We start from the raw sequence: 25957 nt of genomic DNA, 5'->3' as shown, positions 1-25957 counted from the left end.
CTGACAGTAAGTTTGGTAAGATACAGTAGGTCTTGACTATGTAACAAATGCTGAATATTTAACCATGTGTTGTGTTTCTGTTTCCATATCTGTGTCTACCCATCTACACGTGCACACGTTGTGTGTACTGTCGGTGCTCTGCTGTGCAGCAAGCGCACACATGAAGGCTGAAGCTAGCTAGTTAGCTATTGAGGAAAAACTGAAACTGTGAAAAATAAATAAATAAAATAATTAAGTCAGAGTTGGTGATAGGCATTATAAATCAGGAATGTATTAAAAAAATATAATTCTCCCATTTTCCCATCAACATTTTGTAAAAGAAAAAAAGGCAATTGGCATGGAAACAAGAAAACATATTCACATATCTGCCAAATTAGTCATAGATTACCATATTATTCACTGATGTCAATAAAAATATCCAAAATTTGGACTCTGTCATCTGTCCTAAGTGTGAACACACTAATGCACGTTGAAGGTGTACACACACACACACACACACACACACACACACACACCACCAGCCTTACAGTATGTTGTTCCCTACATACATTCACAATGCTATCGTTCTATACTTCTAGGTGCTGGTCACCCTATCCCACCTGTTTAATTATGCACAGTAAGAAGGCCCCCCATCTGAGGTTTGAGTCCAGGTGATGCTGCTTCTTGGACTTACTGTAAATTGGCTGCTCTACACTGAAGAGGTACACCACAGCTCTTGGATTTACATCCTTATTATTTGGCTTATTCTGTTACAGTAACACTGTTTTTTTTATTGGGGGTTTTTCTTTTCCATCAAGGATCGTTTTCACTCTGTTGGTGATTCCACAGGTTCAAAGCTGTACAGTAGGTGCTGTATGCATGTGGGTGGTGGGCTGAATGTGCTGCTACTAACAATGATGCATTTGAATGAAAAATTAAGGAAAAACAACAATTTAGTTTAGATATGTTAAATTAAAGAAAATATATGTATCAATTATGACAAACCAGTTTTTCAATGGATGTTGAGAGAAACTACTTATAAAAGAAAGAAAGAAAACATAATTATGCAAATTGTATTTTGGGCCAGTGACATGTTAATATAACATTTAGAAACAATCAGTTATGTCTAATAAAGATAAAATAAAAAAAAGTAGCAACAACTTAGTTAGAAAAAAAACATTGACAGTAACAGATGGAATAGAGAACATTTGTTTGGCAAATGCCATAAATACAATGCATTAAGCATGATTTTAAATATGCTGCAATGCACCAAAGGCAATAAACTTAAAATTATGGTTCTGTATGCTGTATATAAGCCATTTACAAACCTAAGGACACATTTTACTTCTTACTCTGCAGTGTGTATTTGATGTGGGTTAGGGGATACAAATGAATTATTTTGTATATGAACAAAAATCCAGAGAATCAGTAGGGTTACCTGATATCATGTCTCTTCGAACTCTTCCACACTTTCTCCTGGTCTCTCTGTGTGTGGGCTACGCTACATTCACAGACCAGGGTCTGGTTTCACCACGTCTTGTTTTTGTTTCAACTACTACGAACGAGCAGCGGCCTCTGTTCTATACATTAACTCTGTGTGTGTCATGAGGGGCCTCTGTCTTTTAGAAGATTACTTGTGTCACATTTCTCCTCCCATGGGCTCCTCTCTTGCTTATTTTATCTGCTTTCTGTTCACGTTACTGTCTATTCTTGTTGCTTTTGTCATTCCCAGACAGACGAGCTCCTGCTGCTGTGAAACACCAGGGTGTGAGGGAGCAGAGTCAACATGGAGAGCAGCAAGGTGACCAATCATCAGTGGAGGGGATTATATTACAGGCAGAGACAATTTAAGAGACAGAGAAAGGATGAGAAAGGTTTGACTCCCTATGTTTAGAAAAATGTCTGTTGTAATTGTGTTGAAGTGAGAGTGTGGACGGAATATGATTCGAGCTTAGAGCAGTGGTTCCTGAAAACACACAGAAAGAATAAACCAGGTCAAAATGTCTGTTGTGAAAATGGTCTAAGGGTAGAAGTCTGTGTTGTGCTTATAACAACATGAACATGAGCTGCTACATTTTCATCCAGAATAACAGCAGAGATAAATATGTTGGATGAATTACTTATCTGAACACTGTTTCCCCAAAACACACATTTACATCCTGCTTGGGGTAGTAAGGAAATATCTCTTTCTTTATGGTGAACTATCTCTTTAAAGGGATAGTATAATTTTTTTAAAGTGGGGTTGTATGATCTAAAAGAGGGCCTAAAAGAGGTTTTACCTGAAAAAAAACACACAGTTCCATTGTTTGCTATAATATTTTTTTCCAGCCCCTCAAAGTGCAGGAAAAACGCAGTTTTTATTTGGACCTAACCAACTGCTGATCGGCGGGCGCTAACCCTGGGCGGAGGGATACGTGAGTTGGTTAAGTCCAAATAAAAACTGTGTTTTTCCTGCACTTTGAGGGGCTGGAAAAAAATATTATAGCAAACAATGGAACTGTGTGTTTTTTTTTTCAGGTAAAACCTCTTTTAGGCCGCAAAAATAGGCCGTTTTTCTTTGGGTCTGTTCACAACACTGTATGTTGTAAATCTCTGGGCAGGGCTATGGGCTGGCATTGCTAACGGGAGGAGTGCAGAGAGTCTTCTACTGCAATTAAAGTACTTAGGGGCTATTTGTAGATCATACAACCCCACTTTAAAAAAATGCTACTATCCCTTTAAGTGTGACTCACCCCTGCTGTATATATTATGTGTGTGCATGTGTGTGTGTATCTCCCCAGCAGCCAGTGAAAGAGGTGCTTCCCCTGCCTCGCCACCCCACCTCTCTTCCTGTGGCCTCCTCCTCCTCCTCCTCCTCTCTGACCCCTGCTGCTGTTTCAAAAAAAACCTCCACGGGCTCCATCCAGCACGTACAGGTGGCCTCCTCAGGTGATCGACAGACACAACACATTACTGTACGGATGTGATCTGGACCATATACACAGGCAGCCATCTTATACCGTTCATTTTATTAACTGATGGATTTAGTTTCAAGGTCAAATGAATATTGACAGATTTATATAAAGCTGAATCTTTGACCGGCGTCGACCTTTGTTGTCATGTTGTCCCAGTGGTGACGTCGTTCAGCCACCTGAAGCCTCCAGAGAGGGATCTGACCCTGATGTCCCACATGAAGTCTATCAAGTCTCTGAGGCAGGCCGGCTTCACGGCCGTCTTCACGGGACAAACGGTGAGCACGCTGGCACCGCCTTCAAGGTTAACATGAAGCAGGGAAACTGTATCTTTCAACCCAATACACTTGAAATGCGAATACACTATAATACTGTATATATAATATGTTATTTTGTCATGACTTTTATCCCACTGGTGTTTGTTATCAGGGCCGTTGTATAGGGGAGAAAGGTGATGATAATTCTCGGGGCCCAGTGCCCAGTAGGGCCCACAAAAAACCCCAGTAGTCTAATCTTTGTATGACTGATTTATTCTGCATAAGACCCTGACTAATACTCATATGTAACGCTGCATTAGTATCAAAACAAAGTAGGCTAAATAAAAAATGATGATACGTACGTAGTCTAAGAAAAAAAAACTGGAAAAGTCAGGGGGTAGGGGCCCACTTTAGTATTCTTTCAGGGGGCCCAGGATTCCTAGCAACGGCCCTGTTTGTTATTATGATACTTGCATTGATAATTCTAAAACCTTTAGAAGATGTAGAAAATAAAAATGTACCAATAGACTTGTGAAGTTTTTATGATAGATATGGTCGACTCTCAGATGTTGCCTCCTGCTGCAGAGCTCACACTCTCTATCTCTGACAGAGACTTGACAGTGAGGAGGTTTTAGAGGAGGTACCAATTGTCGATGCGATCCTGGCCGACATCGACTCCCTGGTGCCCACTCACGACGAAGCCGGACGTCCCATAGCAGAGTGGAAACGACAGGTGATGGTGCGGCAGCTGCAGGTCAGGCTGCAGGATGAGGAGGAACAGAGGAGACAGGTAGGCCGCCCTTCGTCTGTGCATTTGAATGTAAACCCACAAAGATGCCACATAAGACACAAAAACACCTCAAACTGTGTTTATTTTGCTTGTAAATATTCTAAAAGTCTGGGTAACTTTAACTGACATGGTTCATTTACACCATGTTGTGAAGGAGCTCTGTGTAAATATCACTTTTTACACTCTTTTTTCACAAATTAAAATGATTTTGAGGATGGTTTGGATGAATAGTTTGTTGATTTTTTTTGAAATTGAAAAACACTTATTTGTTCTTAAGATGAGAAGATTGATATCACCCTCATGTCTATCCAATCAATATGCAGCTACAGCCACTTGACGCAGCTTAGCAGACAGAGTGTAAACGGAGTAAAAGGAAGCTTGGCTCTTTCTAAAAGCAATAAAATCCGCCTAATAGCACTTTGAAAGAGTCTTATTAATATGTGCAAAAACCAAAGTATTATAGTATTGTGAGAGGTTATTTGATTGGTTTTTTGAGGACAAACTTTTCCAAGGCCAATGCAACATGCATTGTCATCACTCAAGCCTCAGTTACAATGTATACACGAACTGCTGTGGTCACCACGGATATGTAGTTGTTCTCATTTATATAGATTGAAGGACGTCCAAACATATGCAGAGAATGCTGTCTACGTGTTGCCTTCATGCACAGTGTGGATCAAATCAAAGTTATGACAGCAGTGCGTCACCTCACACAGCCTCTCCACAAACTCTTCAACCTCTCAGCGTCCATGTTTGTTTTTCAGCTCATGCACAGTTCATACACTGTAGTGTAGTGGGGTACAACAGATTGGCGGTTACACTGACGTCACACCAGTGCCTCGAGTCCACCGGCCCATGGAATTTACACAACAGAGACCCTATTGGACTCTTGTACGTTTGCAGATGTGGAAAAAGTATACATTTAGCTGACGTAGAAAAACATGATGTTTTTCCCAATATGTTGAACACTTCTCTCTCTTCATCCCCCTAACAGGACATGACTAATGGCTACACACCAGTGGACGGCTGGAAGTACTCCCAGGCCCACAACGCTGTGTTGGGGCCTTTTGGCGAGCTCCTAACTGAGGATGACCTCGTGTACCTGCAGCAGCAGATCGAGACGGTTTCACTGCAGAAACGCTGCCAGGCGTATGAGCTGGAGCTGACCAGGCTGACCGAGGAGCTGAGGGCCATTTTACCTGATCCCATTGTCAACATCTCCGTTAATAAAGAGGCCCTACAGCAGAGAGACGCAGAGGGGAAAATGGAGCTGACTTTGCCAGTCTGGTGTGGTCGTGTTTCCGAGATTGTCAAGAGTATGTCTCAGCTGGTAGCTAATCTGACCCACACCGCAAAAGAGGGGGGTGAGAAGCGAATAGTGGAAGACATGATGGAGGAAATTAAGGGTTTGCAGGGCATCAAAGAAAATTCAGGAGTAACTTTAGGCCAGCAATTTGTGCAGCAAGAACAAGGGTTGGTGCCAGCACATGTGGAGATCTCCAGTGGATGTAGGATTCCTCACATAGGTATGGCGTCAGCTTTTAGCCACCGTTTGGAGACCAGCAGCTACAGCAGAGCTCAGAGAGAGAGGGTGGAGAGGGAGATCCAGCAGTCCGGAGTGTCGGTGCGAAACCTCAGGTCAAACTTTGAAGGTCAGATAGGTGGGATATATCCTTTCGCTGGCGTTGTGAAGGTCGGCCAGGGCCTGAAGAACCAGGTGGCGATCGGAGCTTCGCAGGGAAACAACCAGAAACTCAGCACAGGCCAAAGATGTGATGAGAGCCATCCTAAAGAACTCACACCTGTGATGGAAACCACCAGCTTAAGGAAGGAGCGAATAGTGGTGCTGTTCCTGAGCCACTGGAAAAAATCTGCATATGCCATATCGGTGAGAGCAGCGAGACAAAGACAGGGACAGGAGGCAGCGTCGTCGGGGAGAGTCACAGCAGCGCCGGCCCAACAGAAGATCACCTCCCTGTTTCAGTTCTGCCAACGCAGAGGCGCCGTGGACAAGATGCTGAACTCCTGGAAGCACAAACTAGAACTCAAAGAGGGCCAAAAGTTCTGCTTGTCCTCCTCTGACTCGCAAAACCCTCCCTCTCGAGTTACCTACTCTCCCGAGCAGTTCCTGCCCCCTGTGGACGGTGTTGCTGTGAGCCACGACAGCTTGTCCCTCGACCTCTTCATGCTCGGATACTTCCACATCTTGGAGCAAGAGCTGTTGCCCGAGGAGAGGAAGATGAGGCACCTCCTCTGCTTCGAGGTCTTTGACCACGTCGGCAGCTTCCCCTGGGAGACGGTGCGGGACTTCCACAAGGCCGTTCTCCAGGAAATCCAGGCAGGGAAGCGAGACTGGAGCGACGGCTTTGAGGACATCAAAGTTCACTTCTTTGGGAACTCCAGACCGTGTCGCTGTCCATCATCATCATCATCTTCATCGCCACAACAATCGTCATTGTCTTCATCGCTATCACCAGATTCCAGACTAGTGCCCACAGTTATAGTCCAAACTGCGACTCCGGAGGAAAACAGCAGTGACACAGACTTCTCCTGTTTCAACAATGAAGACATTTGTAAATACATTGATCGCAGCTTCGCCTTCTGGAAGGAGAAGGAGGCAGAGCTGTTTGATTTTGAACATTAGTCTTGAAGATAGATGCAACACTTCTCCTTCAAAATGATATTATGTAAGTGTGTTTATTTTGGCAAACTAATGGGACCTGAATAAAAGTCAAATGGTGAGAGTGCAGTATCAATGCAGTGTTATTGCAAACTGAAATGATAATTACAGGTAGAGACCAATTGGATTCTTGTATTTTATTAACAGAGCACCTCCATTGATTTCACTGCACCGCTCAGCAGCTATAAAAACAGTTGTATAATATCTTTTGTGGCTTTGGAGCAGTTCAACAAATGTGGAATGCAACATCCCTCGAATAATTGTGGTTTGAGCTTCGAGGCACGGAGGTTGAAAGATATGGTTGTTTACCAGACAGGGAGGGATGAGTTGCATCATGGGAAGAGTAGCATCCAGGGTTGTCTGAACTCATGGGGACTTCAGTTCAGGATTTCTCTGCCTCTGCTGTATCAACGTTCACTGTTCTTGTTTTAATTTGAAAAGGTCATTTAAATTCAGAAACGTTAACAAAACTAATGTTTTGTTTTTATATTTTTGCATTTCAAAATCAAACTCAGTATATTATGGGAGTTGGCAGGAATGCCAGGTGGCGCCATAGGTAGAGCAGACTAAAGTCCTCACTGCAGTCGGGCCCGGTTCGAATCCCACATCGTGCAGCCCTTTACTGCATGTCATTCCCCCTCTTTCTGCCTCCCCATTTCCTGTCTCTCTCTCTACTGTACTATCCATTAAAGGCATAAAACGCCCCAAAATATACTTAAAAAGAAGTATATTATAGGGGATTGATCATAAAGGGTTATGGAGAGATTCCTTCAGATTTTGTTGGATGATATCAGAGATAGTTAAAGTAAACGTTGCTACTTCACAACAAAATGTGCTTCATCCAAAGTCTTTTGGCATTGTGTTACTGATGGATAAACATGTGGCACTTTAATGATGCAGCTGGCTATGGGTGGGGCTAATTTAACTAGAATGATTTATTTATTTATTTGGTTCATTTCGGGCATGTCAATTAGTCATCATCATCACACATCATCTCAATCCAATTAATACAATACACATGACCGAAAGGGAAAGCGGGAGAAGCAAAAGCTTATCTAGTCCCGCCCCCAATGATTGCTTTCATCTGCTGATAATTTTCTTAATCAATTAATCATTTTTGGCTGTAACTTGTAGTAAAATAATGAAAAATGTTCTTTTTCCAAATCCTCAAGTAGGTATAAGGTGACTTTTTTTTTCAAAAAAGGTTTTGTTTTACCAACAGTCTGAAATCCAAATATATTCAGTACATGAACATATGGCAAAGAAAAGATGTAAATCCTCGCATTTTAAGAAGTTGGAACAGGGGGGTGTTTGGTGTTTTCAAAACTAATCAAATGATAAATCAATTATCTGATAAATGTTCTGTCATTTGATAAATTCAGTTTTAATTTCTTTATATAGGCCCGTATTGAGCATTTTCATCTTGAACAATTGCCTACATTATATTTATTTAATATGTTGTATGAAAATAGTTTTCAAATAAACATAATAGATAAAAGAAAGTAAATAAAATACGAAAAAGTCACAAGAATCAAACAACCTTTTTTTTTTTTAATTTTATTTACCCTAACATGACAGTCTATTGGTTTATATCTGATATATGAAAGCCATAGTTGAGTCTCGGGGTCCAATAGAAAGGTGAGGGACTGAAATAGGTGAGGTCGCGCAGGCGCACAGGCTCCATAAATTGACAGGGGGATGCTGAGCTGCATTCCCATCATTCTGTGAGGAGAGGAGGATCCCCCTGCGCACCCACAACGGAGGAGACGCCGAGCGATACGAACATCTAAAATAACCCAAGTTGAGCTCTTTATCTGCCACCATGTCCGCTGGAGGAGATTTGGGGAACCCCCTGAGGAAATTTAAACTCGTATTTTTGGGAGAGCAGAGCGGTGAGTCACGGCATCGGGAGGTTTTTTTTTGTTTTTTTCTGCTGTTTTCCTTCCACTAATGCCAAACATGCGCAGCTATATGTTGAAGGCCATGTATGTATGTATGTATGTATGTATGTATGTAACCGTGTTGATTTGGAAAGTTTTAGCCGCATGCAGAGGATGTGCTCGGCCGGCACCGGTGTATCTGACGCCCATGTTGCTCCTGGCACAATCTGTGGCTGTAGAAAATTTGATTAACCGAGGAAGGGGAAAAAAGGAGAAAGGGGGGAAAAACGTATGTAAATTGCACCATTGGATTATATAAAAAACATTGTGATCACTATAATAAAATAAACCCTGATCGCACTGGATATCCTTGAGGAATATTTACTTGTAGCAAAATTGTCATATTTCGCATCATAGCAGGCGATATGGATTCAGATGTTTTGATGTGCTGCAGTGACCGACCAATATGCACAGCCAGTTTCCACATAAGGGCTTTTATTTCACCTACATACCTCATCTCTAACATTAACAATCTTCTCGTCTATTACACGATAGAGTCGAATATGTTTTTCCATCACTGCTGGTTTCTTTTTTCCAACAGAGAAGATAATAAACAGTCCCCATGTGTCAGTTCGGGACACACCCTAGGCTGGCGATGTCGGTAGCATCTCCACAGCTCGCCGTCTCCGGTTCGGTCCCATAAATAATCAAATAAAAACGGGGCTTGACAGCGCCACAACATTATAGTATATGTCCAATAATCCATCTATTCGGGGTGTGAATTGCTGTGTACGTGGTTTGATGCGATGGCACAAATACAGGAGGTGCTGATCGATAGTGGCTCAGCGCTGTGAAGCAGCCTGAATACGTGTTCAGACATCAGACATCCAGTGTGGCAGCAGAGGAGCTCACATCCCATAAAATACAGCAGCAAAAGAGCAGGATGCACATAAATAGGCCTAATATGACAGCAGCTTCTCTGGGGCTTGTGTCTCTCATTGTGATGATTCAGTGTGTAGCCCATAGGTGTGTGTGTGTGTTTGCTGCATGTCTATGTGCAGTGTATGTCGACTAAAAAGCCCCCATGTGTGTGTTTGTGTGGCCTGTACTGCAATGTTGCTGTCCATGGTGCTGAGTCCAGGCCCATGGCGTGGCCACTGCCCATTGCTGGCTCTCAAAACTACTGCTGTCTGCAGAGAGGGACCCTGCCTGAGAGCCTGGGGCCTGCTGCTCCGAGGAGTCCTGAGCTCACTCCCTGTGTAGATCTGCTGTAAAATGGTGCTAAAGACGGTGCTGGGTGGGATGTAAATAAAAATGGAAGCTCACCGGGCTCACCTTGATGCTCGCAGGAGTCGCCATCATGGGTTTGTTGAAGCTGCAAATGTCTCAGATCGTCACATGTTTTGTATCTGTGTGGTTATGAGATGGCCCTCTGCCTTTCTGGTGATTATATGTCGTTTATGGACACGAACTCTGCTTGTTTAAATAATGTTGACAAATAGGATTTGTCATTTTTCCCCTCATGCTTTCAAGATTTAGACACAATTTGAAACTCATTTGCTTAGTCACCTCTCAGGTGTGGGGATCATTTATTCACCTTCTTCTGTCAGTGTGAGAAATCAAGCTTTTTTCATTATCGATCTATCTGCTGATATACTATCCCTTGATCAGATAAAGCTGGTTGTATTGTCAGGATGCCTGAATAGTGAAGAAAGCCTGTATTTTCTAAAGCCCAAGGTTAACATCTTGAAATGTCCTGTTTTGTCAGACAAAACAGAGGTATTACTCATACATGACAAAGGACGACAGGAACATCCTCTCATCTGAGATATTTTTGCTGATGATCAAAAAATGGTTGCAGGTGAAGTTGTTTGTGGAAACCTCTTTGTGTGTTCATGTAGTCAGTGGTTTATAATGAAATTATTTTAGGATCACATCAACATCTTTTCAACACCATTGCCAGTCTACCTCTACATGACAGAAAATGGATAATATTAATGCTGTTTATTCACCTTGAACTGAAATGCATGTTATTGTCTTCTGGGCAGAAATCCTCCAAAAAAATACATACGAGTGATAGTTTGATCAAAATTCATCAGCCGTACCCTTTTAGAAATGAACCCCTCCACCAGGAAATGGTTTATTAATGTGTTTACACTCTGAACTAAAAGTCAACATCTGTGTGCTCTCTTCCAGTGGGGAAAACATCTCTCATCACTAGATTCATGTATGACAGCTTCGACAACACATATCAGGTAAGATTTTGACCACATCCAGAGCGAAACACAACAGGAACCATAATTATACGACTTTAATACATGATGTGATGACAGATTTGACTAATTACTGTATTTTTTGAAGTGATTGGGGGTCGGTTCTTTGAATTTTGTTTTTCAAAAAAAATTTTTTAAGTGTAATGTTTTTTCCACTCACCGCCCTCAAATCTTTAATATTCATAAAAGGAACAATGGGACTGATCACATTATAGTTATAATTTATTTAGCCTTTATGTTACAATAGTTAACTACTGACAAATCTTACAATGAGAGCTCTTCAGGGGCTAAAATGTCCGCTTCATATTCAAATAACAATCAGGACCCATGTTTGATGAATCATCAAAATGAAATAGTGTTTTAGTAATATTAGACTACTAAAAATTGAATACAGATTATTCTCTCTGTTGCCTGTCTTAGAGGTTAGGTGGATAAGAGGTCTGAATGATTGAGCCCTGAGGGTATTACAAATGAAATTAGTTTCGCAGTCTGATTCAATTTCAGTGCGTATTGGTTCTTTTTTTTTTTCTTAACAGCTTTTTGTGTTTTGCTCTTATTTAACAACATAGACTCTGGCTGGGTCCAGAGATGGTGCAGGGAGACATTTAGCTTTTAAAGTCTAGGATTTACTGATGATTTCTTTCTTCTGTTGGTCTTTCTCCACCACAGGCGACCATTGGGATTGACTTCCTATCAAAGACAATGTACCTGGAAGACCGAACAGTAGGAAGCCTTGATTGTCATTGAAACTTCACACGTTCACACATACACACACATAAAGATGCATTCATGTATTTGTACTCGAAGGGTTTTAGTCAGCCATCCCACAAAAGAATCGTCCCAATTTCCTCTGTGTTTTAAATAATCCTTGATTTGAATTGCTTAATTACTGCTCTCTTCACACACTAACACGATTATCGTGAGGCTATTTCTGGTAGTAATACCCAGAAATAACCTTGGGTGGTGTTTTGGCTTCTCTAGCCCTATGGAGTCAAAGCTTATTTTTTTTCTATGGATCATCTACTTTAGCTAGTGCTAATGCTCTCTCTTTGTCGAGATATTATGCACCGTCAGCCTGCACATGAGCTGATACCGGCTTATCCCTTGTGAAGTGTACTTACAAGGCTTTAACATGTGTACAGTCAATATGTAGTATGATGTTGAAAAAGCTGCTAAACGTGTGTGTTTCTGTGTGTGTGTGTGTGTGTGTGTGTGTGTGTACATGCAGGTAAGGCTCCAGCTGTGGGATACAGCTGGACAGGAACGTTTCAGGAGCCTCATCCCGAGCTACATAAGAGACTCTACAGTAGCTGTGGTCGTCTATGACATTACGAGTGAGCTGCAAAATGCTAATTTAGCTTTGTGCACTGTGTGTTTTAATCCGTCTGTAACATATACAAAAGAAGCACTATTTGAACTTTAAATCTGGTCTCCACAGATGTGAACTCATTCCAGCAGACCTGCAAATGGATTGATGATGTCAGGACAGAGAGAGGAAGTGATGTTATCATCATGCTAGTCGGCAACAAAACAGATCTGGAGGAGAAGAGGTGAGTGTGTGTGAATGAGTCATGGTTCATAAGCTACAATTAACCTGCCGTCGTCTTTTTGTTTTGTTCGGTGAGCAGAGAAGTTTTTGCTAAAAGAAACATGTCAGTGCTGAATGAATTAGCCTTCAACATCAAGATGCTGAGTCTGGCCCGATTCCCCCCCCTGCAGGCAAATCACGATCGAGGAAGGAGAGCAGAGAGCCAAAGAGCTGAACGTCATGTTCATCGAGACCAGTGCCAAAACAGGCTGCAATGTCAAACAGGTGACGCCTGCAGTTTCACCATATTCCACAGTATTTTGGCCATCAGCTGCTGTCACATAGTCTGACATCTCTGTGTCCCTCCAAGGTGATCCAGTCACCAATATAATCTGTTAACTGTAAACGCATTTGACAGTGATTGCAAGTGTCATGGATTGTGTGCGCATTCATCGCATGCAATGAGCACTGCAGACACCCTAAAGCAGTGCTGCACTTTCAAGTAGAGGGACTGTAGTGTTAAATACATCTTTGAACCAATTAAACTTAAGTATTTCATCTTTATGCTACATTCACATGTTTTACAAAATGTGAGGTAAATTCATAAAATAAGACATATGGTTATAGATAAAACATCATGACAGTATACAATGAATCAAAATGAGGCCTAGAACAATAAAATTATACTAATACATTAATGCATCAGCAATATTGATATAATAATTGCATTCATATGCTGCATTAGAAAATGGCACGATACAAAATAACCCAAGTATGTTACTACAGATACAAAAACATTAAAAAAAAAAATGGGCTGAGGTCTGAGGTCATCTATATTTTAAAACGTCCTGCTCTTGCCTCTCTGTGTGCTTTCTCTCTTCCTCTCCCCCCTCTCCTTTGCTTTCTGTCCTCCTCCTTTTCTCTCCCACTAGCTGTTTCGTCGGGTTGCAGCAGCCCTACCTGGAATGGAAAGCTTGGACGATGCAAATCCTGAAGGCAGTATCCTTTACAGCCGCTGTGACTCATTGTGCCGAGAGCCAAACAGCTGAGAAACAGGCAGCTTATTTTTAATCTCTTAGTGGTTGCTGGCACTATTACAAACAGACCGCCCAGCCTACTGTCTACCAAGGCGTGAGCCATTAAACCTTTTCTGCTTAATAGAGAAGAAATGCAGCGAGCCAGGAAGACATTGAGGAGACACGGGTATAGCACCACATAGTGGGTGTTTACGATATTACATGATGACGATGTGTGATGGAGGATGGAGAGGGACTGATCTTACTATAGGAGACATACAATCAATAATATAAATGAATTCATAAAAATATTAAAGAGACCTCAATATTATATTCTTCTATCAGTATTACAAGTTTGGAATATGTCCATAACATTTGTATTTAGATATATAACAGCTGTCAAATTACAGTGTAACCATTTAGTGCAGTAATACGATTAACTGCTACAAACAGAGTAAATGTAGCAGATGTTTATCCTTGTGTGACTACGAGGTTAACATCAAGGCTAAACACATTATTCATAATGCGTGAATTGTGACTTTTACTATAGTTCTTCCTATGCAGTATGAATGCAGTTTTACCTTTACATGTTTCTTTTCTTTCCACTTGAGTTTTCCTTAACCGGATGATTCCCAGTGATCGACATCAAGCTGGACAAACCGGCAGAGCCCACTGTCCCCGAGGGCGGGTGCTCATGTTAATGCAGAGCTGCTATCGGACAGCTCCCTTCACACCATAGGCTTGTTGTGTTGCTTACTACTGGTTAGCTTCCAGTTGACTTCTCTAATTGGATATAGGATCCGGGCCTTGTATCTGATTGGACAAATCAAATGTTATCTCTCAGTCTTGTTCAGTTGTAAAATATTGTATACTTTGTCAATATGTAAGTGACTGGCGGAGAAAAGGGAGGGGAAAAAAAAACAACAACACCGAAATGAAAACGATCAAAAAACTGTTTTGGAAAAATGAAAAAGGGAGAAAAACTAAGGACAACCAATGGAATTCTTTTCGCTGTTATGTTTTGTATTTTTTATATATAAAAAGGGAAAGCACCAAAAATGATGCCTAAACATAGAAGGAGAAATAGCGGGGGGGCCGAACACGTCTGAATGTCTGCAGCACGCATGCACGCTGATCTGATCTTTGATCTTTGACCTTTGGCCTGCCCTCCAGGGTCTCCGCGCTCTGGAAGGAGGTTGACTATCTTAGAATGTTTTATAGCATCTCAATATAGCATCTCATGACGAAACGTATCTCATTTGATATTCCCACAAGAGTCAACTTCCAGTAGGTTCACCTAACAGTAGCTGTGAAAATGTGGCACTCTATCTCTCTATGGGTTTAACTTTTATAGAACAAACTGTACTGTGGTTTAAAAAAAAAAAAAAAGAAGTAATAAAAAGACAACTTACTGTCACAACTCCGCCCTCCCTCCAACCACTTCTCTCCTTTTCCTCCTTCCCTCCCTTTATCCCTCTTCTCCTTCCAGTCTTCCCATCCCTCCATCCCGGTAATACACATATAACGATCCACTGTAATGCACTGCACTGTATATAATAATGTAATATGTATGTTGTGAACGTCCCTCTGTAGAAGTGGTCCTTGTTCACCAGTATGAATAATGTAATAATGTTTAATGATTAATAAATTACAGATTAAAGGGCTTCACTCTCCTAACCATCAACATTTACCTGGTAGCAAAATGGTCTGCTCTATTGAATGTTATCTTGAATTTGATGTCTGTTTTCACTGACTGAATATATGGTACAGTATATATCAATTTATCATCAGCAGAGGAGATCAGGTTTACATAATTGGTTACATTATAAAATAACTGATATTGTATACACGGCTGCCCATAGGTTAATTGTGGTTTAATGATGATTTTGAGAAGATATACACTTTATCTATCAAGAATAAATCACATAGTCGCAATCTTTTCATGAGAAGAGGTAAAAAAAAATGGCAACCTTGTAGTTACTGAAAAAAATGTGGACCGCAGTATAAGACTGCAGTTTTGCCAACTTCTGACTTTTTGTGAACTTGAACACTTATATAGGTTATAAGAACTTGCCAAATATAATTTCAGTTTCATTAAAATAGGCATCCCTCATAATCCATCTCCTCTTGCTTACTGCTAATGTTTGCTGGCATTTTTGTTTGTGGCAAGCCAGGCAACTCTCTAAACATGAAATACCTTAAATCTTAAATGCTACATATGTTGACAGTTAACATTAGCTTTTAGTTTGTATTTTAAGATAGTTAACTTAGTTTTAACTGATTTCTCTCATATTTGAGTTCATCATATAGACAGACATTTTAGTAATGGCAAAAGTGAGCTCATATTTTGTTGTAAAAGGTTCTTTGATTTGGAGGACATAACCATAGAGTTTATTATTGAACCTTTTATGACAGACTTTCTGACTGTGTTTTATTCAGCAAGAAAAAAAGTGACACAATAGCAGCAGCTGAGGAAATTGCGTTGAGAGCATAGCAATCAACCAGCCGAACAATCAATCTGTCAGTCATTTAATTGTTTACCCTGTTGATTTTCTCCACCCTATTGCAAAGTCGTAATTGTCGCACAAAATCCAGAACTCCATGCTGTGAGTCAGTGTCTGAAAATGTGATGGTTATGGGGAAGTTGAGGTGGAAAGAACCTTTTAGGAGGAAAAACTGTCACTGTGACGTGTCGGGTCACTTGTGCTCAGCTCTCGTGATGACAGAGGACAGGTATTCCCCTGGACTGACTGACAGCAAGACATTTGATCCTCGGAGGCTTCAGCAGAGGCAGTTAGTGTTGTTAGTGGGCAGATAAAGTCCACAGAGACGAGAGCTTGAAGGGATGGTTCTCCCAGGGTTTCCCCAGGGGTGAAACCTTAAATGTGGAGTTTCTAGAAGGCAAAAAAAAAAAGCATTATTTTAAACTGGTTGTGTGGTTTTTGAGAATATGAATGTGTTGGTATGCAAGGATAAAAAGTACAAATATCTGATTATATAAAAAAATAACATGAAAGGTTAATTGTGTGACGCAGGACAATTCAACGTATGCAGTCAGCATGAAACAAAGCACCTGTACAATATTTCCTTCCTTGTGTATAGGACACACCTCTTACATCCAAACTACCACTTGTATGATCTCAGGTCCGGGTCACATCGTATCTCGTTTACACACAAAGCAGATCATGTCCAGAGTGGAAACTTTTAGGGACACAAACCTTCGCTCCCTACTGAGGGAGCTGCGTACAGACATTGCAATGGCTGTAGATGACGCTTTCCCTCTTGTCTATGGTTTGGCAGACAAAAACATCATCACTGACCAACTGCTGAAGGTAAGGCTCCATTTTATTGATACCTACACTATCTATTGACGTTTCCAAAAGGGCTACATTACTCATCTATTTGCAAGCCTGCAATGTCTATCAAGATTATGACATGCATTATTAGAAATATATAATTTTACTGATCTTTCAAAGCTCTTAGAGTACACTCTTATCTCTTGCCGTTTGTGTGGATCTGTAGGACACTCTGGAGAAGGAGAGTAGAGAAGGAATCCACAAGGCCATGTACTCTCTCCTGTCCTGGGTCCTGGACCAGAGCAGATCCACTATTCAGGCCTTCTGGAGCAACATGAGCAAAGACTACAACCTGGACAGCTACCCCAAGCTGCAGACACTGCTCACTAACCTGCACTCAAGTATGTGATGTTCAGGCGCTATGGTGATCCATCAATATATGTTTTTATCTCTATTAGTTATAGTTATAAATTGGAAAACTCAAAACATCAGAGCAGAGAAATTATTGAGTGCTGTTCCTTTTCAAATATCCTTTTTGCATACTGTCATATTTCATTAACTGTATCAAATAACCTGCTACTTATCTCAAGTAAAACGTATTATGCCTGGAAACCAGCTGATTCTGTTATTCTAAGTTTAGTTTATTAGTTTATTAAGGGACAGTGTGCAATGACATTAATCATTTGCAGAAAATGAAGAGATGGTTGCACCAGATTTAGCTCACAGCTAATTTCCATCTGCAGTCCCAACATATAACATATAAAAAATACACAGAAAACACAGACCACAAACTACTATACACGGGTGATACATAGAATGACACAAATAGACAGTAGACAACACATAGACAATACAGAAACACAGTTTCCACATCTAAAAAGACCAGGTCAAGTGTTATATCTCTGATTCCTGATTGTTAAGGTATACAGTTTTATATTGCCAGTCATTTAAAACGAGTTACATTTACAGTTCAGCTATATCATCTGATTCTCTCTGTCAGAACGAGATGCTGCAGTTTCCAGGAGCGAGAAGAAGAAATCCTCTGGAGGAGACAAAACTCCTCACATGAAGAAAAGGAGCCACAAGGACAGGGAGGCCGATCCCCACAATCAGCACTCACAGTATCATGCCAAGACAAGTGACGGACCAGGTTACTCTAACAGTGTTACATTGGTCACTGCTGCCTGAAAAGAGGCAAACATTGCAGGATATTGTTGTTCTTCCAGAGAAATAAAAAGATTTATAGTCGTGCACTCAGCAAAAAGATTTAAATATGTTTTTCTGTATTTGCTCCAGGGGGTAAAGTGAAGTTATACAGAGTGAAGAATGAAGCTCCGGCCCCGTTTCTACCACCTGGAAATGGTGATTACAAAGAAATTGTAATCAATACACAATTCAAATTTTTAAAGATACATTTAATCAGATTTGTGCTACAGGTGTGCAGGCAGTGTCCTCCTCCTCAGTCCAGAGAGGAGCCACCCTGTCCTCCTCCTCCTCCTCCTCCTCCTCCTCCTCCTCGTCCTCCTCCTGCTGCACTGAGCCAGTGGTCAGCAATGAAGCCAGAGAAAACATCCACATCAAGCAACTGTTCAGCTCAGAGGGTAAGTCACGGGATAACAACTGTGTGCATTACAGAGCATCAGTTTAACACAGTAAGATTAAACAATTAGGCACCTAGTGGTAACTCCTTTGTCTCTTATATCAGCACTGAATTCATGGCTGTGATTTAACAGGGGCTGCCAGGAAGTGTATTACAGCCAGTGGAGAGTTTTACCCTCGAGGTCCATTAGAGGAGACAAGCGCGTCTACGGCTACGTCCAAGGCTGCTAAGAACACATTTCACCACAGGGGGGAGACAACCACAGACACAGTAAAGGTCCTACAGTAGCTCTGCTCATACTCACTGACAGTCACCTTGCTTTCCTCTGATTTCGAGTGTGTATTTGCCTTTTGTGCATCTCCGTGTGTATGTCTCTGTGTATATGTCCCAAGGTTCACTATAACGATGACGAGTGTGCGGTGTGTAAGGATGGAGGGGAGCTGATTTGTTGTGATGGTTGTCCTCAAGCTTTTCATCTGGCCTGCCTTGACCCTCCGCTCACATCCATACCAAGGTGAAAAATAAAGTTTTTTTTATAGTACATTTGGCACATGTGAGTGTGTTCAGAGACGCTTTGATGTTTCAACCATTGCCCTGAAAAGGACTTTTTAATGTCACAACTTTTTTAATTTTATTCTGCAGTGGTCCTTGGCAGTGCGAATGGTGCCGTGGTAACAGAGTGAAAAAAGAGAAAGCCCAACTACCTGTTCAAGTAAGGTCCTCAGTTAGATTGATCAGATAAAGACATACTGTAGACTGTGCTTAGTGGGAAAATATATGCTTGTCTTGTTTGATGATCTGTGCAAACCATGATCAAACGTTATTAAATTATGACGTCTGTTTTGATGATAGTAAAAGATTTATGGTTTACTGCATTACAAAAGGCATGTTACACTCTTTCTTTGGATAGTTTCAGTGACACAAGGAGATGTGTTCAGATTTCCTAGTACATCCTGATACTGACCGTCAAGAATATTTTATATAACAGGCACTCATGGCGCAGCCTCAGCAAATAAACCCCAGCTCCAGTAGCACCATCATTGATGACGCTTCCTTCTACTCCTTGCTGTCGTCCTCGTCCCTCACCGCTGTCTCAACAGCTCCTATGAATGGCCCCAGTGCCAGAGCCCAGGTAAAGACCTAAAGATGTTCTGCTGAGGCTTTTCATTTCATTTTTTTAATCCAAATTTCCAGCTGAGTATTTGGTTTCTTCAATGTATCAAATGTCTACCCAAGTGCTCAGGTGGAGATCTGGTCAGTGTGAGGGAGGTGTGTGGCGTTTGTCACCTCGGAGGAGTAGACCTGACGCAGTGTCTCCATTGCTTGGCACGTTTCCATGTACACTGCCTCTTCTCCAAGTAAGACGTCCATTCATCTCTCTTTAAACATAGGTTACGTCTTATACAGACTTGCGATGACGCACTTTTTACAGGATGACAAAAAACATCTATAGTGTGTTTAGCTCTCACGACCTTGTTGCCAGATCCCGATCTCAGTGTCGTCTACACTGTGTACATACGACTCTTCCTGTCAACGTCCTGTATATTCCTGTTTGTGTTAATATTGATGTGCATATCCTCCCTGCAGCAGGGTATATTGTATAATGTAAACTGTAAATCTGGATCAGTGAATTTACATAACATTCCCAGAGATACTGTGTCCATGTTGTGGCCATATATTCAATTGTATTCAATTGTTGTTAAGCCTCTCTTGGTACATTGATGAGAAAGTACTTTGCTTTTGTAATTGTATTTGAATCAGTGCCACATGATCTGTAAAAGAGAAATTGGATTATTATTTTTATGAAAAACCCACATAATAAGTTCAAACTGCCATATGGAAGGTTTTGAATCATCCTCTGAAAATCTCTTGAGTGTAGGAAATAACATATTGATAGATGGTAACATTATACCCCACCGATAACAGTCTGACTGACTCTGTGTGTGTGTGTGTGTGTGTGTATTTGCGTGCGTGCGCCTTCACCAGAGGGAGATCCACCTGCTCCTCCTGCTCTAGGCCCTGGGACAGCTCTGCAGAGAAAGACGCTGAATCCAGAGGTTTACAGGTAGGTCTGCACATGTGCATGCATGTTTATAAAGTCTCTATCTGTGCAGAGAATTTCATTATCTGATTATATCCAGGTGTAATCTGTGTGTATGTGTATGTGTATGTGTATGTGTATGTGTATGTGTATGTGTATGTGTATGTGTATGTGTATGTGTATGTGTGTATGTGTATGTGTATGTGTGTTTGTCTCCAGCTCAACCCAGTGGTTCATGATCAGAGCTCCTCGGCCCCAGAGCCTGTCCTCCATAAAGATGAACTGGACTCCATCTTGGGAGATGTGAGTGGGGCTCATGTTACATGTCGATACCACAGATGTAGACGTGATGTGAATGCCGTCATGCATGTCGGACACAAGATGGCTGCCCCTCTTATCACACAGACAGGGAATGTGTTGTCAGGCTATGACACAACCCGGAGGACCAAACATAAAGTGATGTGTCATGGTGTTGTTTTGGGTTTTTTTTTTATCGCCTGAAAGATGTGCGTACAGATGTTTAAGTTCCTCTGAGGTGTGTTTGTGTTTTACTACGTGTAAAGTTGTAAAGGTAGTACATTTCGGTGATGTGTGATATCACTTTCAATTACATCACAGCCTACATTTAACCTATGATGGTCTTGAGTGCAGCAATTAATGCTGACGTGTGTTTTTTCTGGTCTCTCTCAGCAGGGCTCCATTGATGGCATCCTCCAGTGGGCTTTCCACAACATGTCCCGGCCTCTTCCAGACTCTCAGGGTTGTTACCAGTGACACAGACAATCAGCCCGACCTAAAGTCTTATTGTACATCAATACTGATTAAATGAGCATATGTGACTAAAATGAGCCAATACAATGAGCCAATACAATGTTTATAAAGCCAAGTGAAAACAACTGGCTGTTGCTGCTGTTGCTGTTTACGAATGATGTTTATTACAAATATATGGTGGTGCAAAAGGGAAAAAGAGCTCCTGCTCCTACAACAGATTTTAGAACTGTGCTATTACAGTACAAACAATCTATAGAGAGGGTTTTACTTTACTAAAATAGACATGTGTGGCTCATCTGCAAATCCAAACCACTGTTTTTTGATATAAGATGAAAGAGTGTCAATTTTACTGTAAATCACGTCCAGATTAACCACATTCATGGCCTCATTAAGATCAGTGAAACAGCCAAAAAATATACTTAAAAAAAAGAAAAGATCAGTGAAACTAGCACTCCTATGCTGAAATTGTGTGTAATTTGCGTTACTTTGTATAATTTTCACTGAACACAATAATGGCTGATACAAATTGCCATCTTACATTAAGTCAAACTCGGGTTTTCATGGCCCCTGAGGTTCTGCATTTGTTCAGTCTACCTGCTTCATAATCCAGACTTGCCTTGTGCAATAATTTAAGATTTTTGAGTGATAGACCATCCTTGACCTTAATATGTACTCCTATTTTATAAGACTTTACATTTCCGCCCATCTGTGCAGTATCACCCCATGGCTAAATGGGAGTAATTTTGCAGGACACTGAGTGAGCATTGATGTGCGGGGTCGGGGAGGGAGGGAGAGTTGGGGTCAGTGGGTCATGGACATCTCTGCTCAGGCCAGATTTGCTCTACTGAACTGAAATACACACAGTTTAACTTTCTTAACCCATTACTGTAATCCTGTATTTTAATTTAAATTAATTTCAACATTTTCCCTGTGTTTCCATGTGAGCGCCAGTGTGTTTATAGTTTAGAACCTACATCAGAGAGAGAGAGAAGACTAACCCAACGTCAGGACAAAGCTTTGCTGCAACCTTGCAGAGATACACTAATATCAGACAAGAACAGTGCCTCATAATGGCAAATAAATACACATGCATGCAGTGGTTAGGGAAAAAAAAGACGTAAACGCAAACTTCTACATGAGGCACAAGGACAATTTGTCTGTGTGCGGATCTGTAGGAGAATTCACATTCACACGTTGCACCAGATGGTTTCAATACAATGAGGTATGCACGCTGAGAAATGCCTCCGTTTAACAGGAATTCCTTGAAGACTTAGATGAGGAATGTTGTTTTTGTCATGGGATTCAAGAGTTTGAGCATGACTGCCAGAGGGATGGAGCTCAGCCAGGCAGCGCACAGATTTTTCTCCTCTCGGTATTTGGTTGCCATAGCTCCCAGCTCCTACAGACCCAAAACAGAGGATGAGAAACATGCTTGTTCCAGTGCGTGCATCTGTGCATGTGTGTCTCTGTTTATTTATCAGTCCACTTTCTAAACGGTTTGTGAAACATCCTGCATACTTGAGGGGTCTGTGTCCTTGCAGGGGAAAGCAACATCACTGACAGAGAAACAACTCTTTCCTTTGTGTCTTCTCAATGTGGGAGAAAACAAAGTCTAAGCCTGTCATGCAACAAGTAAAACAAATCTGACATAGTTTTTGCCAACGCGTGTGCAAATGGCAGCAAATTAGCACTGCAACACTCAGAACATAATTTGTGTCCAAATTGCATCCAAAATGGTTATGCTCACTCTCTGGTCTGTTCTGGCTCAGAGAAGGTATTTTGCACAAGAATCTACTTGCATTGTTTCATTAGCTGCATAGGCCTCTATCATGACTCCTGCTTCACAACCACAGGGCTTTTCTTCTGTTTCTAGTTGCATACCACATGAGAGACCACATGGAAAAACTGATAAAATACCCAAGAGCTCCCTCTGTTTTAAAAGAATGCCAAAGGCAGGAAACTTCCCACCACTAGGGGGCACCCAACTGAGAGAGGAGCAATTAACAAGACCTCACTTGACCATAATACTCAAATAACCACTGAAATATGGAAAGAGGAAGTATTTCTTCCCCCTCTGTAAGTCAAGTATTTCAGAAATAAAAGCAATGATATATAATTACATGAGAAACACAAGGAAAATATATGATCTTTAAACAGACTAGTGTTTGAAAGTAACTAAGTACATTTACTTATTTAATTTAAGTACAGGTTTAGGAACATGGACTTGCATTTCCATTTTACTACTTTACAGTATATTTTTGTTACATTTCAGAGGATTACAGTATAGTATATATAAGCAACTTAAAATTCCTTCTCAAATATTACTACATTAGTAATATTCATCAAATAACATGCTCCCTCTGTCAGGGATTATTCTGCTGTTTTATTATTAAATAATAGCAGTTTAAGAGGAATGTGGTCATTTTCTTCCCTTTGATATTTTATTATATATCTTATTTTGGTGACTATACTTTATGTTATTCCTCTTAAGCTAAGTAACTTTTCAGCTTCTCACTGATCTTTTCAAAACTATGGTTCAAAATAAAAAAGGAATGTGGTCATCTAAGTTGCACCGTATCTTACACAATCTATTTCCTGCCACACCACATTCCTATACGATGTCTAAGAGCAATTTCTTAGTAATATTAGTAGTGTGACATTTCAAGCCGTGACCATCATGTAAAACGCCTTAGACTAATGTTGTTATAACGAAATTTGTCAAGACATTTGTGCAGAATAAACATAAAGCTACAGCCAGTAGCTGCTTAGCTTAGCTTAGCAAACGAAGGAAAACTGTTAGCCTGACTCTTTGTTAATAATGGAAAATCATCTGCTAGTGCCAGGAGAGCTCCCTGGCTGAAATGTTGTATCTCTTTTTTGATCTGAACAGACATTTGAGTGTGGTAATTAGGCTACTAGAGAAAATAAACACACCGCACAGCTGGAATGCCTATACTCCAAACGTCTTGACCTAAAAAATTCTCAGAGCTTTGTCAGGCTGATGAATAAACATTTTCAAATTTGTTTTGGAAGACAAAATATTTCTCATATGACAGTTTCATGTCTGGGAAGCAAGTGAGCAAGAATTAATGAAAATAACACACACACACACTCACATTAATACACCCAGTTTTGTGTGTATGTCAGTCAATCACTGTGAAATCACAAGGTTAAATTCCTCAAACACACACGCATCCTGTTACGACTCCATTGGTCCCCGGCCTGGAATTTTTCTGGAATAATATGATAGGTGAAATTCCCACGCTTTGGGCATCCTCTCCTTCTCACATCTTTTTGCACTCCATAAACGTGGGCGGCTTTTCCCTCTGGGTTGCTGATGGTCTGAGGGTTTGTGAAAGAGGTGAAGCCTGCACAACTTCCAGTCAGGACCCCTCACTCTCTGTTTTGGCCATTGTTGCAGGAAGGAAATTGCAAGGGGCCCTGCATTGTCTTGATGTGAAAATATCAGGCCATGGCAGGACACAGCTCTGACATGAACTAGAGTTTTATTGGCTTTTATTGAAGGGATGGATGCTCTTTGGGGGATTAAAAATGTTAAACGGACACAGTCATATCTGTCATAAGGTGTCTATGTGAGGGAGTAACTTGTCACTGTTGCTCATAGGCAGTGATGTAAAGCAAATACTTGCCACATTCACTCAACTTCTATATTCAAGTGCAGTTCTGGGTCACTTTAAATTTCATATTCATCACTACATTTCAGATGGTTGATTCTGCACTATACCCCCTGCACTTATCAGCTCTACTTACCAGTTACTTTGCACACTGAAATCATACAAACATGTGTTGAATTGATAAATTATGATAACATGTCAACCATTACTCTGTTCATGAATTGGTAAAAAAAGAAAAAAAAAGAAAAAGAAAAAAGAAGTTTGAGCAATGATAATATTAAAAGTGTGTTTGCACAGCTTTTCAGTTGAAAATATTTACAACCCAATGCCTGACTGCAAATGTGACTATAACAGAGAGATAGTGTTTGTTTTTACAGTTAACTTGGACTTATCATGGAGCACACTGTGGCTTTGCTTTCTTGGAAATTGATCTGAACATTTCTTTCACCATTACTGATAAGGACCTAAACAAACAAGCCATGAAGTCCCAATGGTTGACAAGACCGCGGTGAGTCTTTACTCAACACCTGTCCGATCTTCTGAACAAGCTTCAAAGTTATTTTCTCAAGATATATTTGATGACAGTATTTCAAAGGTATTAGCGCTGTATATTTGAGGAGAGTTACCATGACATTCTTGAGAGTGTAACCTCTGTTTCCTTCACAGTGGTCTGATTTAGTGAGATGGTCCAGGTCCAACATTCCTGCATTACATAAGAGAAGTCTGAAGTCAATAAGGTCTGAGATCGTATTTGTGTTTCTATTTCTCACTGAAGTGGATCAGAACATAGTGTTGGCCGGGGATTGAACACACATACTGCCAACACACACACACACACACCAATACCACCACCAGCAACACAGCTGTGTCGCATGCTTTCCCCATTCTGCCAACAGACATTTTACTCTTTTCTCTCTGCTGACATGAAGTTTCCACTTTTAGTAAAATGTCAAGGTCAGTTTTCCTTCCTGGTTTGAGTGGATGTTCATTGTGCAACACGACACCGGGCTTAGTAAGTCAAAAACACAGATCGCTTTGCTCTGCTTTACCCTGAATCAATACCCTTTGCTTTTTCACCATGCAGCTGAGACTCAACACACTGACAGACTGCAACACAAATGACATTAAACAGACAAGGCAGCATCTCCTTAACATCAATCTATTTGTCTGGACATCCCTCTAATTTGAAGCGTTTTACAGCAATTCACTTGAACCCATTAAGTCACTGTCTGTGGTTTCGTCTTTCCTTTTGTCTTGCTG

At 40.9% G+C, this 25957-nt stretch overlaps 3 protein-coding genes across 4 annotated transcripts; all 3 read left to right on the top strand.

Annotated features, from left to right (window-relative positions):
- The first annotated feature begins 558 nt into the window (after positions 1–558).
- Positions 559–6719, top strand: espnlb (espin like b). 2 transcript variants are annotated; one of them, XM_085804033.1, is made up of 6 exons: positions 559–701; positions 1712–1780; positions 2763–2907; positions 3090–3208; positions 3798–3977; positions 4972–6719. In XM_085804033.1, exons 2-6 carry the CDS (start codon positions 1766–1768, stop codon positions 6619–6621), a joined length of 2109 nt encoding a protein of 702 aa, XP_085660159.1. In that variant the 5' UTR covers positions 559–701; positions 1712–1765; the 3' UTR covers positions 6622–6719. The 2 variants fall into 2 exon arrangements, with proteins under 2 accessions (XP_085660159.1, XP_085660160.1); XM_085804034.1 differs by lacking the exon at positions 559–701 and having other exon boundaries at positions 1378–1780.
- A 1597-nt stretch (positions 6720–8316) lies between these two features.
- On the top strand, positions 8317–15018 carry rab6bb (RAB6B, member RAS oncogene family b). Its single transcript, XM_085803901.1, has 8 exons — positions 8317–8549; positions 10734–10792; positions 11480–11533; positions 12039–12144; positions 12249–12360; positions 12530–12623; positions 13271–13337; positions 13991–15018. Exons 1-8 carry the CDS (start codon positions 8480–8482, stop codon positions 14053–14055), a joined length of 627 nt encoding a protein of 208 aa, XP_085660027.1. The 5' UTR covers positions 8317–8479; the 3' UTR covers positions 14056–15018.
- A 1450-nt stretch (positions 15019–16468) lies between these two features.
- aire (autoimmune regulator) lies at positions 16469–21074 on the top strand. Its single transcript, XM_085805062.1, has 13 exons — positions 16469–16686; positions 16877–17051; positions 17651–17800; positions 17947–18012; positions 18087–18251; positions 18384–18520; positions 18643–18764; positions 18893–18962; positions 19239–19382; positions 19487–19608; positions 20237–20315; positions 20511–20594; positions 20982–21074. Exons 1-13 carry the CDS (start codon positions 16489–16491, stop codon positions 21063–21065), a joined length of 1596 nt encoding a protein of 531 aa, XP_085661188.1. The 5' UTR covers positions 16469–16488; the 3' UTR covers positions 21066–21074.
- Positions 21075–25957: the final 4883 nt, after the last annotated feature.

Source organism: Trachurus japonicus, chromosome 17 (assembly GCF_045865225.1).
Source record: "Trachurus japonicus isolate A0001 chromosome 17, Traja_1.0".
NCBI lineage: Eukaryota > Metazoa > Chordata > Actinopteri > Carangiformes > Carangidae > Trachurus > Trachurus japonicus.
Note: the sequence above shows the minus strand (reverse complement) of the source record. Positions and strands in the feature narration are given on the sequence as shown.

What these genes read in the sequence shown, in the direction of transcription:
- espnlb (XM_085804033.1), top strand. An exon ending in CGTACAGGTGGCCTCCTCAG is followed by an intron (nt 2,908 to 3,089) that starts GTGATCGACAGA and finishes ATGTTGTCCCAG; the next exon opens with TGGTGACGTCGTTCAGCCAC. An exon ending in CCGTCTTCACGGGACAAACG is followed by an intron (nt 3,209 to 3,797) that starts GTGAGCACGCTG and finishes TATCTCTGACAG; the next exon opens with AGACTTGACAGTGAGGAGGT.
- rab6bb (XM_085803901.1), top strand. Translation starts at nt 8,480, where the DNA reads ATGTCCGCTGGAGGAGATTTGGGGAACCCCCTGAGGAAATTTAAACTC. An exon ending in TGTACCTGGAAGACCGAACA is followed by an intron (nt 11,534 to 12,038) that starts GTAGGAAGCCTT and finishes GTGTACATGCAG; the next exon opens with GTAAGGCTCCAGCTGTGGGA. An exon ending in GGTCGTCTATGACATTACGA is followed by an intron (nt 12,145 to 12,248) that starts GTGAGCTGCAAA and finishes TGGTCTCCACAG; the next exon opens with ATGTGAACTCATTCCAGCAG.
- aire (XM_085805062.1), top strand. Translation starts at nt 16,489, where the DNA reads ATGATCTCAGGTCCGGGTCACATCGTATCTCGTTTACACACAAAGCAG. An exon ending in TCACTGACCAACTGCTGAAG is followed by an intron (nt 16,687 to 16,876) that starts GTAAGGCTCCAT and finishes GTGGATCTGTAG; the next exon opens with GACACTCTGGAGAAGGAGAG. An exon ending in GTTTCTACCACCTGGAAATG is followed by an intron (nt 18,013 to 18,086) that starts GTGATTACAAAG and finishes TTTGTGCTACAG; the next exon opens with GTGTGCAGGCAGTGTCCTCC.